General features: G+C 43.7%; 1 protein-coding gene across 1 annotated transcript in view; it reads right to left on the bottom strand.

Moving 5' to 3' along the window:
• The window catches only part of col4a3 (collagen, type IV, alpha 3), an 82,379-nt gene that overhangs the window by 5,075 nt on the left and 54,115 nt on the right, over positions 1–23,189 (bottom strand). The window contains exons 26-49 of the mRNA XM_084018772.1: positions 19,889–20,057; positions 18,756–18,848; positions 18,513–18,617; positions 18,336–18,430; positions 18,019–18,169; positions 17,836–17,949; positions 17,553–17,720; positions 17,343–17,432; positions 17,100–17,234; positions 16,723–16,821; positions 16,456–16,545; positions 16,012–16,151; positions 14,810–14,936; positions 13,480–13,560; positions 13,241–13,342; positions 13,051–13,098; positions 12,780–12,965; positions 10,653–10,783; positions 9,545–9,617; positions 9,126–9,197; positions 8,893–9,018; positions 8,685–8,783; positions 8,198–8,410; positions 5,767–5,944 (exon numbers count right to left, since the gene is read on the bottom strand). Coding sequence (XP_083874898.1) covers positions 5,767–5,944; positions 8,198–8,410; positions 8,685–8,783; positions 8,893–9,018; positions 9,126–9,197; positions 9,545–9,617; positions 10,653–10,783; positions 12,780–12,965; positions 13,051–13,098; positions 13,241–13,342; positions 13,480–13,560; positions 14,810–14,936; positions 16,012–16,151; positions 16,456–16,545; positions 16,723–16,821; positions 17,100–17,234; positions 17,343–17,432; positions 17,553–17,720; positions 17,836–17,949; positions 18,019–18,169; positions 18,336–18,430; positions 18,513–18,617; positions 18,756–18,848; positions 19,889–20,057 — 2,885 coding nt within the window. The remainder of the gene's footprint in view (positions 1–5,766; positions 5,945–8,197; positions 8,411–8,684; positions 8,784–8,892; positions 9,019–9,125; positions 9,198–9,544; positions 9,618–10,652; positions 10,784–12,779; positions 12,966–13,050; positions 13,099–13,240; positions 13,343–13,479; positions 13,561–14,809; positions 14,937–16,011; positions 16,152–16,455; positions 16,546–16,722; positions 16,822–17,099; positions 17,235–17,342; positions 17,433–17,552; positions 17,721–17,835; positions 17,950–18,018; positions 18,170–18,335; positions 18,431–18,512; positions 18,618–18,755; positions 18,849–19,888; positions 20,058–23,189) is intronic.

Below are 23,189 nucleotides of genomic sequence, written 5' to 3'. Positions count from 1 at the left end.
GATGTGCTTATGGTGTGTATGGCTGCTTATGTATACAAGTAATGATAGTGGTGCTGCAATATGATAATTAAGGAATCAGGATTCCCACACTTTGCTTGAAATCATTTTCCAGGACTTTTCATGGACATTTTCAGCTGCTACAGTCGGACAGACATGTTATTATTGGAGAAGTGTTCTTTTCGACAGTTGTCCCTTATTTTGGACATGATTGTTTCTGCGTTTACTCCTCACTCTCATTCTCTCACCCCCAGAAGTCTGATTTAAAGATGTGCAGTCTATGGTTCTCACCAGTGTTGGGAGTAACGCGTTACAAAAGTAATGCATTACTGTAATGCATTACGTTTTGCTGTAACGCGGTAATGTAAGGCATTACAAAAAAAAAAAACTGGTAATATTTTACTCGGTACAAATCTCAGTAACGCGCGTTACAATGCATTTTAAACCCAAAATCAATTGACTCTACATTCGCGATCGCGAGATGGGCATACGTATGAAGGTATTATTGGTGCAAAAGGTTTGAGCACCTGTAACAGTGGAATTTGTAGTTGTGACAGTGATTGTGTATGTGTATCAGTAAATTTGAAGTCACAGACTCTATGAGTTGTGTACTTGTAGATTTTTTTTCTCTCCACAAATACAACACAACACTTACACATTCACAAATTCTTAATTACAGGTGCACAAATCCTATTTTACAAGTCACAGATTAAAAAACTGACACGCTCACATTTTTGCTCCTATTGTTATAGTATATTTGGTGCAAAACATATTTGTGTACCTGTATCAGACAATGTGAAGTTGTGGACAAAATTTGAATGCGTGCAAATCTGAATGTGAACTTGTGCAATAAATGTTCAATGTATGTAAAATAATTTCCCACGGAAATATTTGTGTTCTTTTAAAACACAAACACAAATCGAGAAGTACAACTGCGCAAATCTTCCCCACGAGTCACAGATTCTGTTTCCTTCACCTACAAATCACAAATCCCACCTCCACTGAGATATGTGGAGCAAAACGATCTGTGCATTCAGCCTATGGTGCAAAAGGCGGGTGCTGATCTGAGAGCGACTGATCCCACAGCCAATCAGAGGAGAGGGTGGATTCAGCACATGCTAAACTAACAGCAGCAGAGACAGCGATATAGGCAACTTTCAAGGGCCGCGTTTCCCAGATTCGATCGTTCTTAAGGACTTAAGAAGGCTCTTAAGAAGAGTTCGGCTAAGAAGGAGCGCTAAGATACGGGTGTTTCCCAGACGCGTTCTTAACTGCCTTCTTAAGGCAGGAACACACCGGCCCAACCGTTGGACGTCTGAAGCGTTTGGAGAGGCTCGGACGAGGTTGGGAACACATATGTTTGGTGTGTACAGCTGCGTCGGAAGCTTTCGGAGCCGCGCGGACGCTGTCTGATCAGACTGAGCATACAAAGTCTGAGGAGGTGGGCTGTTGGACGTCTGAGCCATTGGATACTCTGATTGGCGGTGTGCTAGCCAATCAGAGTATCCAATGGCAGTGTGTGGGCGGGGCGGAAGTGACGATGGTAAACAACAAACCACATAAACAGAGATGGCGCAGAGTACAGATTTTACTTCGTCGTTGCATCGCACTTTTGGTTATTTCTGCACATTTATCGAAGCAATGGCTACGTGGAGCGAAGAGACGGAAGAGCAGCTGATTGTGCATTGTTTTTATCTGCACTCCGTTCCGTCATTTCCTGTTTTCCTGTTTTGGAGTACTGGCACGAGACTAGCGCCACCCGCTGTTAAGGAGGCTTATTGCATCTCGCGCAAGCGCAGAACGTACACGCTGCTGTGGTGTTGGAAGCACGTCGAAGCGGTGTGTACAACGCAACTTTTCTGCCGAACGGGTCAGACGAGAGGCAACAGAGTGGGCGGAGAGTGGTCGGATAAGGCAGTTGGACGTCTGGGTGGTGTGTGGGGGCCTTTAGGAGAACCTTAAGATTAAGCCAAAGAAGCTTCTTAAGAAGCTCTTAGTGGGAGCTGTCCACCGCGGTGGTGCTGAAACTGAATCAATCGACGCTAGGCTAATCCATCACCCACCTCTTTATCAGCGCATAAGTCACACACAGCGCCCCGTGGTCCCCCCGACACAGGTGCAATTGGGCTACACATGTATCGGGTGCGGGTGGGTGTGTGTGTGTGTGTGTGTGTGGGGGGGGGGGGTTGTATGTGTGCCAACAGGTGTATCCAAGTAGTAATCAAGCCTAGCGCATATATACCCCCGTGGATATAGGCACACACATGTGAGAATGGTAGAAAGCAGCAGCAAGCGAACCAAGCGGGCACCGGCGTTCACCGCGGAGGAGATGGGCGTGTTAGTGGACGAGGAGAATCGGTGTCACAGCTGCCACACTCCGTGACACCGATGCCTTGCTGAGGCCGGTGCCATCCCCCACCACCTCCAGGAAGCTCCCCACTGCGTAAAAACGCAGCGCAGCCAGGAGCTGCACCTCAGGGCTGAGGGCAAAGTTGCAGCGCGTTGCTCTCTGGATGTGTGGAGACACCAGAGTGATCAGCCGTTGGATCTCCGCACGGGGCAGCCGGTACTTTGTCTGGACAGCCCGGTCTGACAGCACGTCCAGTGGGGAGAAGTGCTGACGCACGTAAGCATTTATATAAACTGTCTGGCTTCGCGCACGGCGACGCTGTTGGTTCGCAGCGAGAATGTGCTGTATTGCAGCCATGGTTTCTCACACGCGCGGACTTTGGCAACGCCTTTATATAGAGTAGCAGGTGGAGCCTCTCTGGATGAGGTTCAGCTGAGTTCAATTACATCTGTTTCCTTGATATCTGTGAAATGCCACAGGGTTGTTGTGTTTTTATGTGTAGTACTATAAACTCATATATGAAGATGTGTGTGGAAAACTTAAACGTGTAATTCAATGAAAATGTTTTTGTTTGTTTGTTTTTTAGCGCATTACAACATTGAGCATTGTTTGTTTATTATTTCGAAAAGGGGAGAATATAAATTTCCCTGACGCGGCTTGATCACTGAGCATTTCGTCGCTAAGAAGCTGTTAAGAGTGGGTCAGCTCGATCTTACGTTTCCTTCTTAGTGAAAGATCTTCTTAGGCTAAGAGCGACTCTGGGAAACACATCCTTCTTTCACAGCGTTCTTAAGAGCGCTCCAAAGACGATCTTAGCACTTAAGAGCTTCTTAACGAATCTGGGAAAAGCGGCCAAGGTAGGTTGTATCTTTAACCACATTAATAAATAAACCCCGACGCGAAGCTGAGAAATTTAGCGTCCTGTCACTTTTCTTCTGTTTTGGTAACCATCCTCCCGGCCGTGTGCATTTGTTTTCAATGAATATACGTATGTGTGTGTATTGTTGTAGTCTTATCTGTCATAAACTGTAAGTGAGGAGAGCTGTGACCCCGGGTCAGATCGGCTCATGCAGGTTTCGTTTTCAGAAAACAGACGTGGAAGGAAGAGAGTCAGATTCATATAACTTATATGCTCTTTTACAAGATGATTCTTTCTAGGTTTAAAACATGGATCTATAAAAAAGACTAGTTAATATCTATGGTTGAAAGATCTCAACATAGTAAAGTAAATTACTCCTATTCTCCTCTGCCTTCTAGGAAAATGAAAACAAATGAAAACAAATGCACACAGCCGGGAGGATGGTTACCAAAACAGAGGAAAAGTGACAGGACGCTAAATTTCTCAGCTTCGCGTCTGGGTTTATTTATTAATGTGGTTAAAGATACAACCTACCTTGAAAGTTGCTTATATCGCTGTCTCTGCTGCTGTTAGTTTAGCATGTGCTGAATCCCCCCTCTCCTCTGATTGGCTGTGGGGGAAAAAGCCCCTCTCCTCTGATTGGCTGTGGGATCAGTCGCTCTCAGATCAGCACCCGCCTTTTGCACCATAGACTGAATGCACAGATCGTTTTGCTCCACATATCTCAGTGGAGGTGGGATTTGTGATTTGTAGGTGAAGGAAACAGAATCTGTGACTCGTGGGGAAGATTTGCGCAGTTGTACTTCTCGATTTGTGTGTTGGTTTTAAAAGAACACAAATATTTCCGTGGGAAATTATTTTACATACATTGAACATTTATTGCACAAGTTCACATTCAGATTTGCACACATTAAAATTTTGTCCACAACTTCACATTGTCTGATACAGGTACACAAATATGTTTTGCACCAAATATACTATAACAATAGGAGCAAAAATGTGAGCGTGTCAGTTTTTTAATCTGTGACTTGTAAAATAGGATTTGTGCACCTGTAATTAAGAATTTGTGAATGTGTAAGTGTTGTGTTGTATTTGTGGAGAGAAAAAAAATCTACAAGTACACAACTCATAGAGTCTGTGACTTCAAATGTACTGATACACATGCACAATCACTGTCACAACTACAAATTCCACTGTTACAGGTGCTCAAACCTTTTGCACCAATAATACCTTCATACATTCGCTCCACTTTTGGAAAATTGTGAAAGCCGGTCCGTGTAACTCTACACTATATTAATTAAGCGCTGTTGTTAGCAGGCTCCATGAGCTGGACACCGACTCACGGAGCGGCTCCCGGTCGGTCAGAGCGCAGCCGACCCGGCACACCGAGGATCAACAGCTGAGGGGCGGCGGCGAAAAGGCGGAGCCTCCGATTCTCCCCGTCGGTTTTGAACCGCTTTTATGTCCGCCTCATAACGCTTTTGGTGTGTGTTTAAAACAGTAGGTTTATTTCAAAACGCGAGCGTCAGACGCTGTCAGAGCGTTAATGAACAGTGTTTTAGAGCTCCCCTAAATGTCTCAGGTAGGCTTTCAGGTAATTTCGCAGCATAACACAGCGCCTTCAAGGTCATTAAAAAAGACGTACGGCAAATCCGGAATTAAAAATGGCCCTGTTATTTCATCCCCGAATCCCATTCATGAACACAATAATATCAGTTAACGAGTCGTTTTCCGTTTCTCGTTTTCCGTTTTTTAAACGAATAACGGGAACGAAGTAACTTGCCCAACACTGGTTCTCACTCATCTAATAATCTCTTATTTATCTCGACACTGAAGACAGCAAAACTGCCATGTCACGTCATCCACCTATGTCTGTATCTCGCATTGGATCGATTGCACCATCTACTGGAGGAAAATGGAACACAGAACAACTACATTACACGCTCATGTTACACGGAGTCTGCGCACCGTGCAGATCAACTTCCGGCCACGCAGCATCAGAATCTGCGACCGCACGTGTGTGTGAACGCATAACAACATTTGTCAAACAGTGAGAGACAGACGTGCGCACGCTGCTTCATATGTACGCAGCTTCTTGTTACGCGTGACAGAGTTTGCGCACGTCGTTTCAGTGTACGTGTGAGCGCCTGACAAAAATGTTCAATTATCTTCATGCGAGCGTTAATGCGTGCATTCGCTAAAAAACGCATGAATGTTACACGTAGTTACTCCACGTAATGTGATCACCGGCATGCAGCAGTCATCACGCGTGAACGTGCGCGTGAACGCGTGACTATTATAAGTCAATGAGGAAACTACATTACACGTCAGGCGCTGTCTGCTGCACAGGCGTCCAAAGCACGCGGGTGTGACGCGTTCAGTTGATAGGTGCGCAAGTAATATGACACGATCCTGACGCCATAGTGTGTGTGTGTGTGTGTGTGTGTGTGTGTGTGTGTGCGTGTGTGTGCATGTGTGTGTGTGTGAGTGTGTGTGCATGTGTGTTTGTGTGTGCATGTGTGTGTGTGTGTGTGTGTGTCTGTGTGTGTGTGTGTGTTACCGGCTGATGTATTTCTTCAGTGTCTCTCCAGAGATGAGCGGCATGTTGCCTGGTGGGAGTTCATCAGTGGACAGCCAATAGGAGTAGTCATTGCGTGATGCGTAGCGACAGGTGTTCTCAGTGTTACAGAACAGGAAGGGCATGGTGGTAAAACGAGGTAAACAACTACCTAATGTACCTGGAGAGAGACAGAGAAGGACAAACAGATGTTTTTTTTTGGTTTTATTTTAATGACAGAAGGTGTTTTTTAAAGTCAAAGAAGGATCAACAGCTGAATTTCAGGAACGGCTGAGCTACGTCATCTAATCCTTTTGAGGGATCCTTCAAATTCTATCAAGAACTGAGTCCTTCATTCAGAGGATTTTGAAGGATGCATGTGTGTATCATCTACGTTCCTAAAACACCCACAATTCCATGTATACTATATTGCCAAAAGTATTCACTCACCCATCCAAATAATATAAATCAGGTGTTCCAATCACTTCCATGGCCACAGGTGTATAAAAGCAAGCATCTAGGCATGCAGACTGTTTCTACAAACGTGTGAAAGAATGGGTCGCTCTCAGGAGCTCAGTGAATTATAGCGTGGTCCTGTGATAGGATGCCACCTGTGCAACAAGTCCAGTCGTGAAATGTCCTCCCTCCTAAATATTCCACAGTCAACTGTCAGTGGGATTATAACAAAGTGGAAGTGATTGGGAACGACAGCAACTCAGCCAAGAAGTGGTAGGCCACGTAAAATGATGGAGCGGGGTCAGCGGATGCTGAGGCACACAGTGCACAGAGGTCACCAACTTTCTGCAGAGTCAATCACTACAGACCTCCAAACTTCATGTGGCCTCCAGATTAGCTCAAGAACAGCATAGAGAGCTTCATGGAATGGGTTTCCATGATGATCAGCTGCATCCAAGCCATACATCAGCAAGTGCAATGCAAAGCATGGGATGCAGTGGTGTAAAGCACGCCGCCACTGGACTCTAGAGCAGTGGAGACGTTCTCTGGAGGGACCAATCACACTTCTCCATCTGGTAATCTGATGGACAAGTCTGGGTTTGGTGGTTGCCAGGAGAACGGTACTTGTCTGACTAAAGTTTAGTGGATGGGGATTATGGTGTGGGGTTGTTTTTCAGGAGCTGGGCTTGGCCCCTCAGTTCCAGTGAAAGGAACTCTGAATGCTTCAGCATACCAAGAGATGTTGGACAATTCCATGCTCCCAACTTTGTGAACATCATATTGAACCCTATGGATTAAGAATGGGATGTCTCTTACTGTAAATTCACAGGCGAGTCAAGGCAGGTGAGCGACCTGTCCCCCAATTTCACTTTAGTAGTCCACAAGATATGTTTTTAAATACATTTGAGGCTAGGAATTGTCAATCCAGTTGCTGAATCTTTACTAATATTTGATCTCCAAGGCCTAATTTAAAAGGTCTTAGGGACTTTCGGAGCACTGAGGTCAACAAGAGAGAGACAGCAAGAACAGCATATTACCACATCTAAATCACTGCAATAAGACTTTATTTTGACCAAGCCAGATTGTTGGAAGTGGAAAGACTAGACTAACTAAGATGGTTTTATGAGTAATTACGTTTTGTCAAATTTGACTGGAGTTCAATAGGTTGGGTTGAGGAGAAAACAGCTTTCTTTTCACATCTAACTTGAAGAATTAAGAGTTTATTTTGACCAAACCAGAGTTGGTGATTGTTGGAAAAGGGGGACAAGCTATTTTGTTTCTGTCAAGTTTGTTTGTTGGTGAAGTGAAATTTCTGTATTTGTTATCATCTTGGTTTTTGTTTCTTTATTTACCTCTTTTATTTTGTAGTTTCTGTCTGTTGTGTCCTGTCGTGCTGCACTTACTGTTGTTTCAGTTTCCCTCCATTTTTTCTGTGTATCAGCTGTAACAGCCCTTTGGGCTAGTTAGTTCTATATAATGTTCATGTTTGTGTTTCCCTTTTTTTTTGTTTCCTATTTTCTTGATTACCTGCCTTTGTTTTTTAACTGTTTGCCATAAGTTCATCATTTAACCTTTTGTTCAAGTGACCTCCTGAGTGACAGTAGTTTTTCAATGGAGTCTTTGCTGAGAGCATGTTAATTGTATGTTTTCTACATGTATGGATTCAATTGCAAAAAATCCTGCTCATTTGATTTATTTATTTATTTTTATTTTGTTGTTAATATTTTTTAATGTGTGTCTATTGTTTTGAGGAATGCCAAATCAATATCGACTAGAAATGATAACATACTGAATGATTGTAAATAAAGTAAAACAAAAAAATAGGAATTAGAGAAACACCCAGAGTGACATGTTTTTTTGTGACGTGTGGTCCTACTTTATAAGAAAAGTGCATAAAGAATCTGAACATGGCTGATGAGTCTGAATCGTGATTCTGTTAGTACCTCAGTGCAGCACTAAGGTTCAAATACTTAGTTACCCAGGTCTTGTCCGTGAGCTCGGTTGTTTCCATTGATGAAAAGCAGCGAGTATCCGCTGTACATTTGAGTGGATCCTGCAGGGCATTCTGGGATAAAGAGTTGCTGGCTGTGTCTGGTGAACATGAAGCCGTCGTTCTCTGGTGCGTCCCTGCAGGGACCTGATCGACCTTGAATACCTTTAGCACCAACCGAACCTCGTGGACCTTCCAAACCTGTCAACACAGAGTTAGTTTTGGATTTTGGGTAAAAGGTGTCCATTAGAATGAAGCAGGTAGTCAGATTGAGGAGCTTTGCAGTCTTTAATGGTGCAAAGCAACAACCAACACCACTATCCATTTTATGAATTTGGATCATTTGAGAGAACTAAATAGTTTGCAGTAAATTAAAGATAAAGAAAAAAAATATCTTAATCTAAACTCCCTTTTAGTTTACAGTTCACAATGGCAGTTGTTCTGTTTAAAAGCTGACAGAAGATTGACTTCACACCTTTCAATCCACGGAATCCTCGGTCTCCCTGCTCCCCTCTCAAACCTGGACGACCACTTAGTCCTCTTATACCAGCCACCCCTTTGCTGCCTTTAGAACCTGCAGCCACAAAACAAAGCTAAAACTCCATTTATACTTTTTGGAACTAAAAATGTATTAATGTCACTCACACCTGAAGAATCAGACTGAAATAATATGCCAGACTCACCTGGACCTCCAGGTGACCCTTGGGCCCCTGTGGGTCCTTTTTGTCCTTTGTGTCCCAGGTCTCCAGCTGAGCCTCTGTCTCCTGGAACCAGCTCCACCTCCCTGGATTTGTCCATGCCCCTCTGGCCTGCAGGGGGCAGTATTTAGTACTTCATAAGATACTTGTACCAACATACATGGACACTATTGTATTAGTAGTTAGTAGTACTGAGCTGTACTCAGGTGAATGGTTACCTCTCCTCCCAGGTGGTCCTGGAGCACCTGTTGATCCCTCGTTACCTTGTGGTCCGGGGTCCCCCTTTATACCTAGAACACATATGGCCATTAAGAGTCACCAACTAAGCCCCTCCCACCCCTTAAGGTGTTTCCCAAGGGACCTTGTTTTGAAAGAAAAATATGTATGGTAGTCAATAGTAACACACATGATGTTTGTCAATTTAAAAGATACGTTTGCACTTCAAAAAGGTTTCCTCTATAAACCAAAATTTTATATATTTCTTTTCACCTTCTAGAGGCATTTTTTTTAATTTCCAGGTGCTTCAACCAAATCTCTGGGGATTAGTTATTCTTTAAACTATCAAATAAAACCTGAATATTTGTCAGCAGTCGTACTGGCCAGTAGGCTATACTGATTATCTGACTGGAGGTCTTACCAGCTGGTCCTGTGATGCCAGTGTCTCCCATCACACCTTTGTTTCCACGTGGGCCTGCTGGTCTATCTTCACCCTGTCAACAACAAGAAGTGTATTTAATGCATCACATGAGTTTTAAGTGAGGATTTAATCAAAAATCTGATCCTTTGATTCTGTATGTTACTTGATGCTTTGAATCTTCTAGCCAAAGATTATTAACTAGATGCTTCCTGTCTAAGATTGATGCTTTAATGCCAAGTTCACAACAAACATGAAGCAAATTTTACTAGCATGAATGTGACCAGGGGGCTCATTTGAATTTATTTGCATTCACTCACGCTAGACCCAGAGATGCTCACCCAGTTGTATTCACTGTATCTAGCAAGATGCACATCAACAAAAGTCCGAAGTAATGCTTTGTTAGGTCTGTCCACAAAACGACAAGCAAACAACTTTTAAAATACTTGTAGTTTGGATTGATCATTGCTAGGCTATGCTAACATTGTAACTTCTCCATCAACACTCAAAATAAAGTTATTCTGACATGGATCGGTCCAACGTCTGTACACACACATTTATACATGGGGAATCTCAACTCTGATAGGCTTTCATGACAAAGCGTCACAAATTTCTTGAGTTGAAATATTTCAATGTCAAGTTGTGTCATTTGTACTGCCAAGCCTGAATTTGCATCTATCTTTGCATTTATTTTTTTTATGCAATTGCACCATGCAAAAAGTTTGCTTCAAGTTTAGTGTCAAAGCAGCCTAAGGTAAACTGGATACTGCATTGCACAGCTTTTTGGCCGCTAAACCTGCACAAATAAGACAAAAAGAAACACATTCTTGAAGCACTGCAGAGTGAAATGCACCTTTAACTGAACAGCCAAACAACATCTTAGTGCTCCTGTGATAATTAAATTAGCTTATATGCAGACATTTGACAAAATTTGACAAAAACAGTCCAATCAGTGATCTATTAGTGTCTTTTTGAGAGTTGGTGGGGACTGAAGCACATTTACAAGTGATGCACAACTCATGTTTCTATCAGCAGCTCAATCAAATATATGTAGATTCAGATGCATTTCTGTGGTACATTATAGAACATTATAACTATAGAATGCACTGACTGGTCTGCCTTGAGGTCCAGGGTCCCCAGAGTAACCAGGTGGCCCACGGTCACCCACTGCTCCTTTAAATCCCTTCTCTCCTTTAAAACCAGGACCTGGAGGACCAGGAGGGCCCCGAAAGCCTGGCACACCTACAGTTAGAGAGACATGATTATTTTCACAAATCAGAAATAGTTTACCTGCCTTTGCATATAGATGGTATCAATTTATGATTGTCGGATTTATGTTGGCTCGGCTGAGTCCAGGACGAAGAGGCAACGTTAAAATGCAGACCTACTAAACCTCAGAGTCTACATTCACTCACAGAGCTCTAGCCCGAGTTTGTGGAATGTGTTGAGGAAGACTCTGAAGAGAGGCTTGACTGGACACCATATATGTATTTCAAAGATTTTGTGACTGAGGAAATGCTACAGGAAATTGCAGAAGAAACAAACTTGTACAGTGTGCAGAAAAATGGAAAGTCAGTGAACATAAATGCCCAAGAAATTGAGCAAATTCTGGGTATGTACATGCACACGGGGTTAGTACAGATGCCCAACGTACGAGCTTACTGGGAGATGGAGACAAGGTACCCCCCAGTGTGTGATGTGATGTCACGGGGTCGATTCCTGAATTTGCTGACGCTGATTCACTTTCAGGACAACCTCAATGTGTCTGATGTGAGAAAGGATGGCCTTCATCATTTCCCAACATGTAAAACCCGACAGAGATGCAAGCACTGCGTAGGCCACTTTGTCCATGTGTGCTGTGAGAAATGCAGAGTGCATCTTTGTCTGAACAGAAACTGTTTTCAAGTCTACCATCACTCTAAATAAAAAGGTTGCAATGAGTAAAAATAACTGAAATGTCTACCAGACTTCTACCCTGCCAGTTCCATTGCTGCATTGTTTTTGTTGGATTTGTTTGTGTATTTTTTGTTCAAGAAAAAAAAGAATCTTTGAGCATTGTGACCTGCTGTATCAAATATGATACAAATTAAATCTCCTATATGGAAATTGCTATTTGAATTTTTTGTTTGTTTGTTCAGAAGGACCAATAAAGGCTCCAGTTTTAAAGAATTGGAATTTCGTGTCAATTATTTAATGGTTTGGGCTTTACAGGGTTAAAGCAAACAAAAGATTGTACTTCTTCCAAAGATACTTTTCTTTGTTGCAGTAATGTCATTTTTCAAAATGATTATGAAATAATCATAATTATCTGAAAGGGGAGACATAAACTTTCCACCAGTACAACATACATTTTTTTTTTATTTCTTTTTACACAATATGCATTTTTTTTTCGTAATTTTCATCAGTGTCAGCTGATTTATGCAACTGCAGGTGATCTTGGTGATGAGGAAGCGAATATAGGCCCCACGTAGGAGGCTGTCGGGAGGAGGACCAACACAAGAAGAGACCCGAGTGTTATGTGTATGTCTGTGTGTGCAAAGTTGGAAAATAAAAGGAACGTAAGAACGGACCGGTCTCTTGTCCCTAAAGAGCTGTAAGAACCCCGGGTGGCAACGATCCATGCCACAAGAAGTTTTGAGGGTATTTGGTCACAAACAAAGTTCTGATACACTCTGCAGTGCATTGAGACTAACCATCAGTGACATGACATGGACATACTCGAGTTTCAACATCCAGGTGACCTTGTCTTATGCCGATCCAGAGCCATGTCTATGGGTACTCTGACAGTGTCCAAGCAACGTTAGGTTTAGTCATCTAAACCTCTTAGTTAGGTTGAGAAAAAACATCATTTCACATCAACACTGACTACTGACAGTAGGCCCTCGTCAGGCCTGAGAGATGTTCGTGTCATGAAACTAGAGCTGCCTGCTAACGTCCACACTTACCTGCTGCTACTCATATGAAAGGAAAATGCTACCTTGTCGGGAGAAGGTGCTGAACCTCCACCAACAGTCAAACAAAGAACAGATTAAAATATTGACTCTGGAAGAAAAGTCAGAGCATCACCAAAGGCATTGAACTTCATCCTGAGGGAACATGAATGATGAACCACATTTCATCACAATCCATCAAATAGTTGACATTGTTAAGCCTTCAAGGAAATGTAAATTCCAAAGCTACCAAATAGACCTCATGGTGAGATCATTCTGTCAGTGAACTCATCACAGTGTTCTGTCACCTTTAGTTCCTTGTCCTCCAGGGTAACCTTTTTCTCCTTTGATTCCTTCAGTGCAGATTCCCTCCCTGCCAAGACAACCAGCAGGACCAGGAGGACCGGGAGGACCAGGACAACCTGGGTTTCCCCCAGGACCATGGGAACCAGGTGGACCACAGACACCAGGAGGGCCCTTCTCCCCAGCACACCCTGGGGAGAGCAGATGAGGTAGACAGTGTTTCATTTCCTCTTCTTTAGTTGTGCCTGAAGTTTATAATCACACCTGAGGACTCACCAGGTGGACCTGTCTTCCCCTCTGGGCCTTGGGGCCCGATTCCAGGAGCTGGGGAAGAAAAATTATTCAATAAACGATCCAGATCACCACTGGGCTGGCTTTTGAGCAGGATTTGAAATCTATTTCCAATCAGAATAAAAGTGGTAGCAAATCATAGCCGAGTCATATTCAGGTTCATCCAGTCTCCTACCTCCCATTTCTCCTTTCTCTCCAGGAGGTCCAGGTATCCCGTCCTGTCCCTGGTTTCCTCTGGGACCAGCTGGACCAGGATCTCCAGGACCCCCCTTGTTACCTGAAAATAAGGATATAATTAATCCACTGAAAGTACAGTTTGAGCTGTCACTGGAGACATCCTTCAAGATCAGTGGCAGTAGTACTGTAGTACTAATACTGCTACCCTTAATACTACTCTAACTCTGGTATATATACCTGTGAGGCCGGTGGGTCCTGGAGGGCCATTTTTCCCTGGAGGACCATCACAACCCTTTTCACCAGGAGTCCCCGGAGGACCTGATACAAACAAGCAGATAGACAAAGAGACAGACAAACAGGAGGCTTAAGGAGTTAAAAGAGGCTTTTATGGCTTGTGGAAGGTGTTTTTGCTCTGTCTGAAAATAACTTTATAGGGTGTTTGATGATTATTGGCAATTGGCTGAGTACAAAGCAATTTTTGTCATTATATTTTCCTAATTTAATGGTCTGCCTGGGCGGCACAGTGGTGTAGTGGTTAGAACTATCACCTCACAGCATTTGAGAGGGCAGGTGCCCGGGTTCAAAGACTGTGTGGAGTTGCATCTTCTCTCTGTGTCACTGGGTTGCGCGGCTTCCTCCAGCACATACAGGTTAGGTTAATTGATGACTCTAATTTGTTTGCAGTGTTGTCTGTCTCTTTATATCAGCCCTTTGATTGCCCATTATCAGCTGTCCAGTATATCGTCCATCAATGGAATTATTAATATTGCCCAACCCCACAGCTTTACTGTTCTGGTTCACTATCAGCACTCTCAAAAAAGGAAAGAGAAAAAGATTAATCATACCCAGAGATGGACAGAGTACTCGACCCCAGTACTTGAGTAAGAGTACAAATACTACTGGTCAAAATTTACTCCGTTACAAGTAAAAGTAGCTCAGTCGACATGGTACTCGAGTAAGAGTAAAAAAGTACTTGCTTTTAAAGGTACTTAAGTATCCAAAAGTACATGCTTTTAAATTTACTTTAAGTAAAAGTAAGAGTAAGAGTACATTTCAAATAAAATTATTGGGAACACAGGACTACAGCAGATGTTGCAGATGCAGATGTTTATTAACAATCATTGAAATTGTAACCAAATGAAACTGCACCGTCCAACTAACTCTCTATCATTGGGAACTGGAACCCCCTCAAAGACCAATGTTGTCCCCACACCACTGGTTGAGAATCACCCAGGGATTACGTATTTCCGCTTTTACGTAGATCCCAGTGGAGAGCGTGCACTGTGATAGGTTTCCTTCTCTGACAAACACAGCTTGTGTCCAATAGTTCTTAAAAAAAGAAAGAAGAAAAAAAAAAAAAAAAAGACCAGACCTGAAAGTAACAAGTACTTTTCAGCCTTTCTAGAAATTAACTTGAGTAAAAGTATTTGTCTTGGAAATGTATTCAAGTAAGAGTAATAAGTACCAAAGAAATCTTATACTCAAGTAAAGTACAAATCCTCTGGATATGTACTTAAGTACAGTACTTAAGTAAATTTACTCCGTTACTGTCCACCACTGTTCATACCTCTGCATCCAGGGGGTCCAGAAAGTCCTTCAGGGCCACAGGGGCCACAGTTTCCTGGAGGACCAATGTTTCCAATGTCCCCTGGTTGCCCATTCTGACCAGATAATCCTGGAAATCCAGGATTCCCCTAAGAGGAGGACACAGAAGGAGAAGACACTTTATTGTAGTTTCAAGTTTAATTTTGTCTTTTAAATCTATAACAGAAGATATTGCCAAGTCATAAATAATCATAAATAATTGTACAAAAAGTGTTTTTTCATAGATCATAGACCGGCAACATAAAGCAGAACATCATCTGCATACAAGTGTTGGGACCTCAGGGTTTGTGTCTATGAAACAATTCATGGATGCAGATTGAATTGTTTCTGAAGATTCAGATTGGAGAGTGGAAACACAGCCAAGCACCTCCACAGGGGTCTTTCCCCCTCCCTCATCTCCAGATTCCATTCTGATTGGTCAACTGCAGTGGAAGTTGGCTTCCTACCAAGTAGACCAAGTTGGGATCTCTCCTACTCCTGCGACCTCGACCTGAACAGAGGTCTCCTTTCTTTCTCCTGCGACCTCAACCTGACCAGAGGTCTCCTCTCTTTCTCCTGCGACTTGACCTGACCAGAGGTCTCATCTCTCTTCCTCCTGCGACCTCGACCTGAACAGACGTCTCCTCTCTTTCTCCTGCGACCTCAACCTGAACAGAGGTCTCCTCTCTTTCTCCTGCGACCTCAACCTGAACAGAGGTCTCCTCTTTTGTGTTGTAGTGATTTTCTGTTTGATGTATTGTTGAGTCAAGTGTGTAACCTTAGTTCAGTTGTTAGTGATCCAGAACAGACAGTTTGCATGCTCACTAATTCAACTTTCCTACTGGCACTAAATATATTACACTAATTACACATATAAACATGTTCTCCAGGCAGGGCCACACGGCCTCCCACAAAGAACTCCCCCACTCCACATGGCTGACTGGTCGACACCCACAGCCGCCATCTTGGAGCACACACATACACACACACACACACACACACACACACACACACACACACACACACACACACACACACACACACACACACACACACACACACACACACACCTCACATGTGTGTGGCTCTCACGTCTAACTTCTACTAATTATCTTAATTCTTTAATGATTATCCCTGATAATAGATATATACACATGCTTGTAGCGTTATTTGCGTGGGTGATACCTTCTCTCCTGGAATCCCTTTAGATCCTGGCCCAGGTGGACTTGGCTCTCCCTTAGCACCTTTAAGTCCTCCTGGTCCTGGTGTTCCAACTGGGCCAGGTTCCCCACAAGGCCCTACACAACCTTTATCACCTTTGATCCCTTGAAAGATAACACCAAAAGATCATAGAAAAGTAGAGACATGGATCAGTCCAGAGAGTGCAAATTTGTAAATGTCTAGGTACACTTCCAGAGAATTATTGTGGATGTTTAGGAAGTATGCAGTCTGTCTTCAGATGAATACCATTTTTTTTCAGTTACAGTTTTACAGTAATAATGTTAAGATCAAGAACAATCCCTGCAAATAAAGATATAAAGATACAGAATATTTCTGTTAAGATAGAAAAGTCCTCAGATATTTAAAATGTTAGTGGTGAAACAGCTTGTGTTGAAGGTGGGACCTTACCTGGCCTCCCCATGTCTCCTTGGTTACCATTGAGTCCACACGGACCAGGAGGACCTGTCTCTCCAACTCTGCCAGTGTTTCCAGGAAGCCCTGACAGGCACATACATACATTCATCAACTGTCAAATTGTGATTTGACAGTCATGCACATCATTCAGAATTTCGACTTTTACCATCATGTAGAGTGACACTTCTAGGTTTCTAGTGCTGGTAGCTAATTAAGCTCTTGAGAAGCAAACAAACAGTATTTTCAGTCAGTTGTGTTCACCTTGCGGCCCGATATTTCCAGGTCTACCGATGCTGCCGTCATGGCCCTGTGGCCCCAGGAGGCCTATCTCTCCTTTAACACCAGTACACCCTATGGGCCCTGATGGTGAGACCGGAAGCAGACAGACAGGTAGAACAACACACATGGAGTAGGTTTTTTAGGAGGTGAAGCCCAAGAACTGCAAAATATTTACCCTTCATTTTTTTACAGATTAAACAAGAAAAATATAACCCTCTGAGCTAACTTGCTACTTGCTTGAGATTATTATGTAACAGATGCAGTCAAAATAACAGGGCCAAGAATAGAACCCTGAACACCAAGGACACAGTTTCTCACAGAAATACAACTTTCGTATAGAACTGAATGAAAAAGAATACCAGAGTCTCCAGGGTCTCCAGGATCTCCATACATCTCCACAGCTGTCTGGAATCCTTTTGGTCCAGTTTCCCCTCGGTCCCCTTGAGGCCCCGGAGGCCCCTGAGAACCCCTGACTCCATCGATACCCATCCGGCCTGCCAGACACACAGGTCATAGACAGTTGCAGTCAGACAGCAGTGATTGACTGACTGACTGACTGACTGACTGACTGACTGACTGACTGACTGACTGAATTTTGAAACCTTTTGTTCCTGGTTGTCCAGTCTCTCCTGGTTTCCCATCAACCCCTGGACACCCGAGAGCTCCTGGAGGACCCACGTCCCCTCTGATACCTAAAACACACATATGTGTGGATGTTACTATCCCTGGTAGGGCACTGAATTGATCCACCATACCTCGTAACTCTGTGGGTCAGAGTTCAGAAAGGAGCAGATGGAGCCATGCCTCCTTACCTGTGCTTCCTTGCTCCCCGTTGGTCCCTCTCAGGCCTTTCAGCCCCACTTCTCCTACTGACCCTGGAGTTCCATCAAAACCCGGGGCTCCGTTAGACCCCTGAAGCCCTGGGGCTCCCACACCTGGTCGCCCAGGTTCACCCTGCACACCCTTTGGGCCCCGAGTACCTGCAAGACAATATATTTGTTAGACTGAGAGACAGGTGAGTTTTTTCATTGTAGTTTTAGATTATTTTACCAATCTTACAACCTCTTTTAAGAAAAAAATTAAAGGAGACTTTACCTGGGAATCCGATTACGCCCATCTGTCCCTGCTCTCCTTCAGGCCCAGGAGCTGCAGGCAAACACATTCCAACAGAACCAACAGGACCTGGCACACCATCCAGACCACTACGACCTGTGGGAGATTTTCAGTTCACCTAAAGTGTTTTCACACCTAAAGTTCATAAGATCTTAAATGAGGTACCTTTGGGCCCGGGAGGTCCGTCTTGTCCTGGACGTCCAGGAGCTCCATCTGATCCTTGGGGTCCAGGGTTTCCTTGGGGTCCCACAGACCCATCTTCCCCCTGGGGACCTAACTGACCCTGCTGACCTGGGAAACCAATACCACTGTCCCCCTTTCACCACAGAGACAAAATGAACAAATTAACCACCACGGGATGAAAACAGCGATTAACATCATAAAAAAAGAAATATTCTTTTGTTATGCGCCACATTAATGTCATATGAATGTGAACACTATCAACAGGAGCCTTTCTTCCTGTCTGTACAAGTCCACAATACCTTGGGGCCTGGCATCCCTGGGGGGCCTGATGGTCCCGCCCGTCCCTTGATACCAAAACTTGGTAAACCTGGAGCTCCGGGTGGGCCCTTCAGTCCTGAGCCAGACAAAAACAATGTGTTACTATTATTTATCATCTTCTTTACACAATGAAATTACTTTTTGATGATAGACCCGACCTTTAACCCCTGGGAAGCCTAGAGGCCCCTGGACTGAAAATCCTTCATTTCCTCTTTCTCCTCTTGGGCCAACAGACCCTGGACCACCTGGAGGTCCTGTCACACCTGAGAGACAATAGGTGAACCAGAGGTTAAGTATTTGTTTTGCTTAAATCTGAATTCCTTAAATGATCTGATGTATTTCTAAACAATAAGAGTAAAAAATAAAGAGACACAAAGCATAGGTAGATGGACCTGTCTCACCTTCAGGTCCGGGGTTTCCCGATAAACCTTTCTCTCCTTTCTGTCCTTTATCTCCTGGAGAGGTTCTGATTTCACCTGGAGAACCTTTCTCACCTGAATGAACAAACAGACTAGGTGACTAGAGACCACAACCAGCCATCTTACCTCAGAGTTATTCTAGAAGCTGGCCAATTATTTATTCAATTTTTGTTCAATGAGCCACATAAACTACCTTTGTATAGTTTTAATTTGTGAAGTGATATCAGGGTACATTATAGTTTTATTTTTCTCATTGAAAACCCTTTGATTACCTTTGAAAGGTTTAACTTTATGACAGTCGAAGTTGTTGGCTCTGCCAGAATAAGCTGCATTTACTTTAGTATAAAAAACATTGTGAGGACATCAGTTCCTCGACAGCATGAGTTATACTTTGCATCCAACACAAAGTCAGAAATTATTCAGTTTCTGTCAAAATTAACATAACTTCTTCAAGTGTTCACAAAACTCATCTAACGTGACCCTTGTTTAATTGTAAACTGTTTGTTAAAGGTCAGGCATTTAAAAAAAAAATGTGGTGGTGATTGGATGAACTGATGCTATTGCAGCGCATAGAAATAAAGAGAAATGGAAGGGACATCCCCATTCATCTCAATGTAAAAGGATGATCAGAGCCGAGGCCATTTTTATGTGTACCGTTGCCATATCCACTGCTGTAGCAGATCACTTTTGTATAAAGTAAACCGACTCATGGCAAGTAGCACCATTACTGAGGTGAGGTAGTAATGACTATCAGTAGAGTAGTAATGTCACAAAGCATAAAAATGGTGAGTAAACGTTAACAACTTAATGCTTCATCCACACACTCGTATTACACCATAGGAAAGAACATTGATATTGTCAGATGAGCAACAACTTTGTTCAGCTCATTTGTTCAGCTCAACAAGTGTAACATGCTAATTCCACAGGTCAACAGGTAGCTAACTAGCAGACCGATCTAGCTTGCTTGCTAAATTTATCATATTTACATACACAGGAAGGATCTCACAAGGTGATAAAATATATTTATTCCTTCACGAATCATCACTCTGTGTGCTTGTGTCCAGTGACGAGTGACTTCCTGAGATGAATCTGGGTTTAACCACATTGAAACTCACCTGGTTTCCCAGGATCTCCTCTCTGTCCCAGGACTCCCACATTGCCTTTATGTCCTGGAGGTCCTGGATCCCCAATTCCAGGTGGCCCTGGAGGTCCCATCTGTCCCGTTAATCCTCTGGTACCAGTCTCTCCAAGTGGGCCCCTCTCACCTTTTTGTCCCAGAGGCCCCTGAGAGCAGCATTAAAGATGAACTTCATAAATATCACGTCTCTTATCAAACAAATGATCATCCCTTATCTCCGTACAGATGGATGGATGACTTGTTGGCATGGGAACACTCCCCCAAAGTCACCAGATGAAGCGTAAATATTTTAATTAGTACCAAAGTCAAAGAAACCTAATTTATGATAGTATCAGCCATAGGCGCCGATCCCGTGGGTGCTTCGGTGCTCGAGCACCCACTGACAACGTTGAGCACCCACTGGCCAATCGGGATGGCCGATGAACAAAAAAAACAAAAAAGTGAATAAATGAAACTTGTGGTGGAACTGTATCTTTAAAATGAACTGCCTTTACTTGAATCGTATTATCCAATTAAAATCATTAGGCCTACAGCTCTGTGCTTGTACACTATGGCGTAGTCACCTAACAGGTAACCAATCGGATGATTGGATTTGGCTGCGGCTAAACAACGTAGGCTACACACACACAGCAAAAATGTGAAGGTTCGTTGCTTATCGGCGGTTAAAAATGGACAAGTTTTTAATTAGAAAACTAAGTGGAACCACCACGTCTACAACCACCAATGCTCCCAGCAGCAGCAGCAGCAGCGGCGGCGGTAGCAGCAGCGACAGGGACAGCAGCAAGTGTCAGCAGGGACGAAAGTACCAGGCCAGCTGGAAAACAAAATTCCCGTGGATTACCTATGATGCATTAAATAACAAAGTGCTCTGTGAAGTGTGCTCTGCTGCCGACAAAATGCATGCCCCGCTACCATGTACAGGAGGACGTGAGATGGATTCTTACAAGGCTTTTGTGAAAGATGGCTTTTGCAGCTGGGGCAAGGCTATAGAAAGATTTCGCTGTCATGAGAAGTCAAATGTCCATCGAGCTGCTGCTAGCATCACAAGTGCTGCTAATGCCGGAGTTAATGTCGCAAATGCTCTCTCTGCCGCCAAGCAGAAGCAAATGGCTGAAGCACAAACTGCGTTGTTAAGTATTTTTTCTTCCGTCCAATATTTGGCATGTCAAGGACTAGCCCTTAGGGGTCATGTGGACTCAGAGTCAAACTTGAGACAGCTGCTCAACCTGCGTGCACAAGACATCCCAGAACTACAGTCCTGGCTCACTCGTAATGAGTCTAAGTGGCTTTCTCATGACATTCTCAATGAAATGACTGAACTATTTGCGCATGATGTTCTACGAACACTTATAGAGGAGATAAAGCGTGCAGAGTTTTTCTCCATCATCATGGATGAGACCGCAGACATCACAGTCAAGGAACAGGTGTCTGTGTGCTTCCGTGTTGTTACTGAATGTCTGGAAATAGAGGAACTTTTCATAGGATTTTACCAGACAGCTAGCACAACCGGGGATGCACTTTTCAACCTATTTAAGGATGTACTGCTGAGACTCTCCCTCCCTCTCAAAAACTGTAGAGGTCAGTGTTACGACGGCGCATCGAATATGTCAGGGATCCGAAATGGTCTGCAGGCACCCGTAAAAGAACTGGAGCCTCGAGCACTTTACGTCCACTGTATGGGACATGTGATGAACTTGGTGGTGCAGGATGTTGCCCATAACATTCCCGAGTGTTGGAACTTCATGTCACTCATTCGTGACCTCATAACGCTGATACGCAACTCCCCAAAACGACTGGCTTGGTTTCAGGATTTCCAAAGCACAGACGGGCCGTCTCTGCGCCCTCTGTGCCCGACGCGCTGGACAGTAAAAGCTGCTTCGCTGCAGTCAATTTCTTCAAATTACAGCGCACTACTGGAGTTTCTTGACAACCTGTCTTCAGAAGATAAAGGTGACGCAGGCGGCAAAGCAAATGGTTTACTTCAGCACCTGCAGAAGTTCAGTACATTTTTTTCACTGAAGCTGATGTTGATGTTTTTTATGCGCGCAGAGTCAGCCAATCGCGCACTGCAACACAGCCAACTGCATTCACAGAAAGCTCTCCAACTCATTGAAATGCTCCGACAGGACATCAAGCATCTTCGTGAAAACGGATATGAAGATTTTTGGCAAAACACAACTGCAGCTGCTGATATCCTTAACGTTGAAAGCCCAGCCCTGCCAAGGCCAAGAAAAACCCCACGTCGACTGGATGACGGAGGCGCACCATCACACAGTTTCCAGTCACCAGAGGCCATGTACAGACAGCAGTTTTACCAGGTAATGGACACTGCAACTTCATCTTTGGATTGCAGGTTCAGTCAAGCTGCATTCAAACACATGTGCAGTGTTGAGGATTTTGTGACGGGAAAAGGTGACTGTGGGAGCATCACAGAGTTTCATGGAGATGATCTGGATAAAGGCAGGCTGACACTTCACCGTGACATGTTCATTGACATAGCTAAACAGAGGGGTGTTTGCCTAAAAACATTTCGAGATGCTGTGGATTTCCTGAAAGGAGAGCATGGCGAGCCGCTGCGGACCCTGCTGCCAGAACTCACCAAACTGATCAGACTTGGACTCACTGTTCCTGTGACCTCTTGCACATCAGAGAGGTCTTTCTCAGGCCTGCGGAGACTTAAAACGTATCTACGCGCCACGATGGGACAAGGAAGACTCAATCACCTTGCGGTGTTGAACTGTCACAAAAACATTACAAGAAGCCGCAATCTGGATGCTATAGCGGATGAGTTTATCACGCGCACAGCTGCCAGGAGGAACACGTTCCTCCTTGGGAAATAGACAATAGCAGACAGTGGTGAGTAACTGACTCAAATATTTTCTTTGCTTTCCTTAACAGTAAGCTGGAGATTTCATGTGTCAAACTTGTGTTTTGCGAATCAATGTAATGAACTAAGCTTCATTGTTTCCTTGGTTGTACTGAAAAATACACACTGTGCTATTGTAAATGTGCCGAGCGTAAATTAATACTGCGTAATGAGTATTTGTTAATGTGGTCAATTTGTATGTAAATATTACATGATGAATACCAAGTTGTGTATTCTTTTTTTTTGCTTATGTGTTGCTATAGGTTACTTGTACAATTATACATGCAAGCAACATGGTGTTATGTTGTGAAAAAAAGTGTTGTGCAGTGTGCATAATACTGCTGCCTTCAGACTGTGTGGTGTCGTATTTAGTTGTGGTTATGCAGTAAAAGTCAGTTTGTGACAATCATTA

This window comes from Eutrigla gurnardus (genome assembly GCF_963514095.1).
Source record: "Eutrigla gurnardus genome assembly, chromosome: 10".
Classification (NCBI taxonomy): domain Eukaryota; kingdom Metazoa; phylum Chordata; class Actinopteri; order Perciformes; family Triglidae; genus Eutrigla; species Eutrigla gurnardus.
Note: the sequence above shows the minus strand (reverse complement) of the source record. Positions and strands in the feature narration are given on the sequence as shown.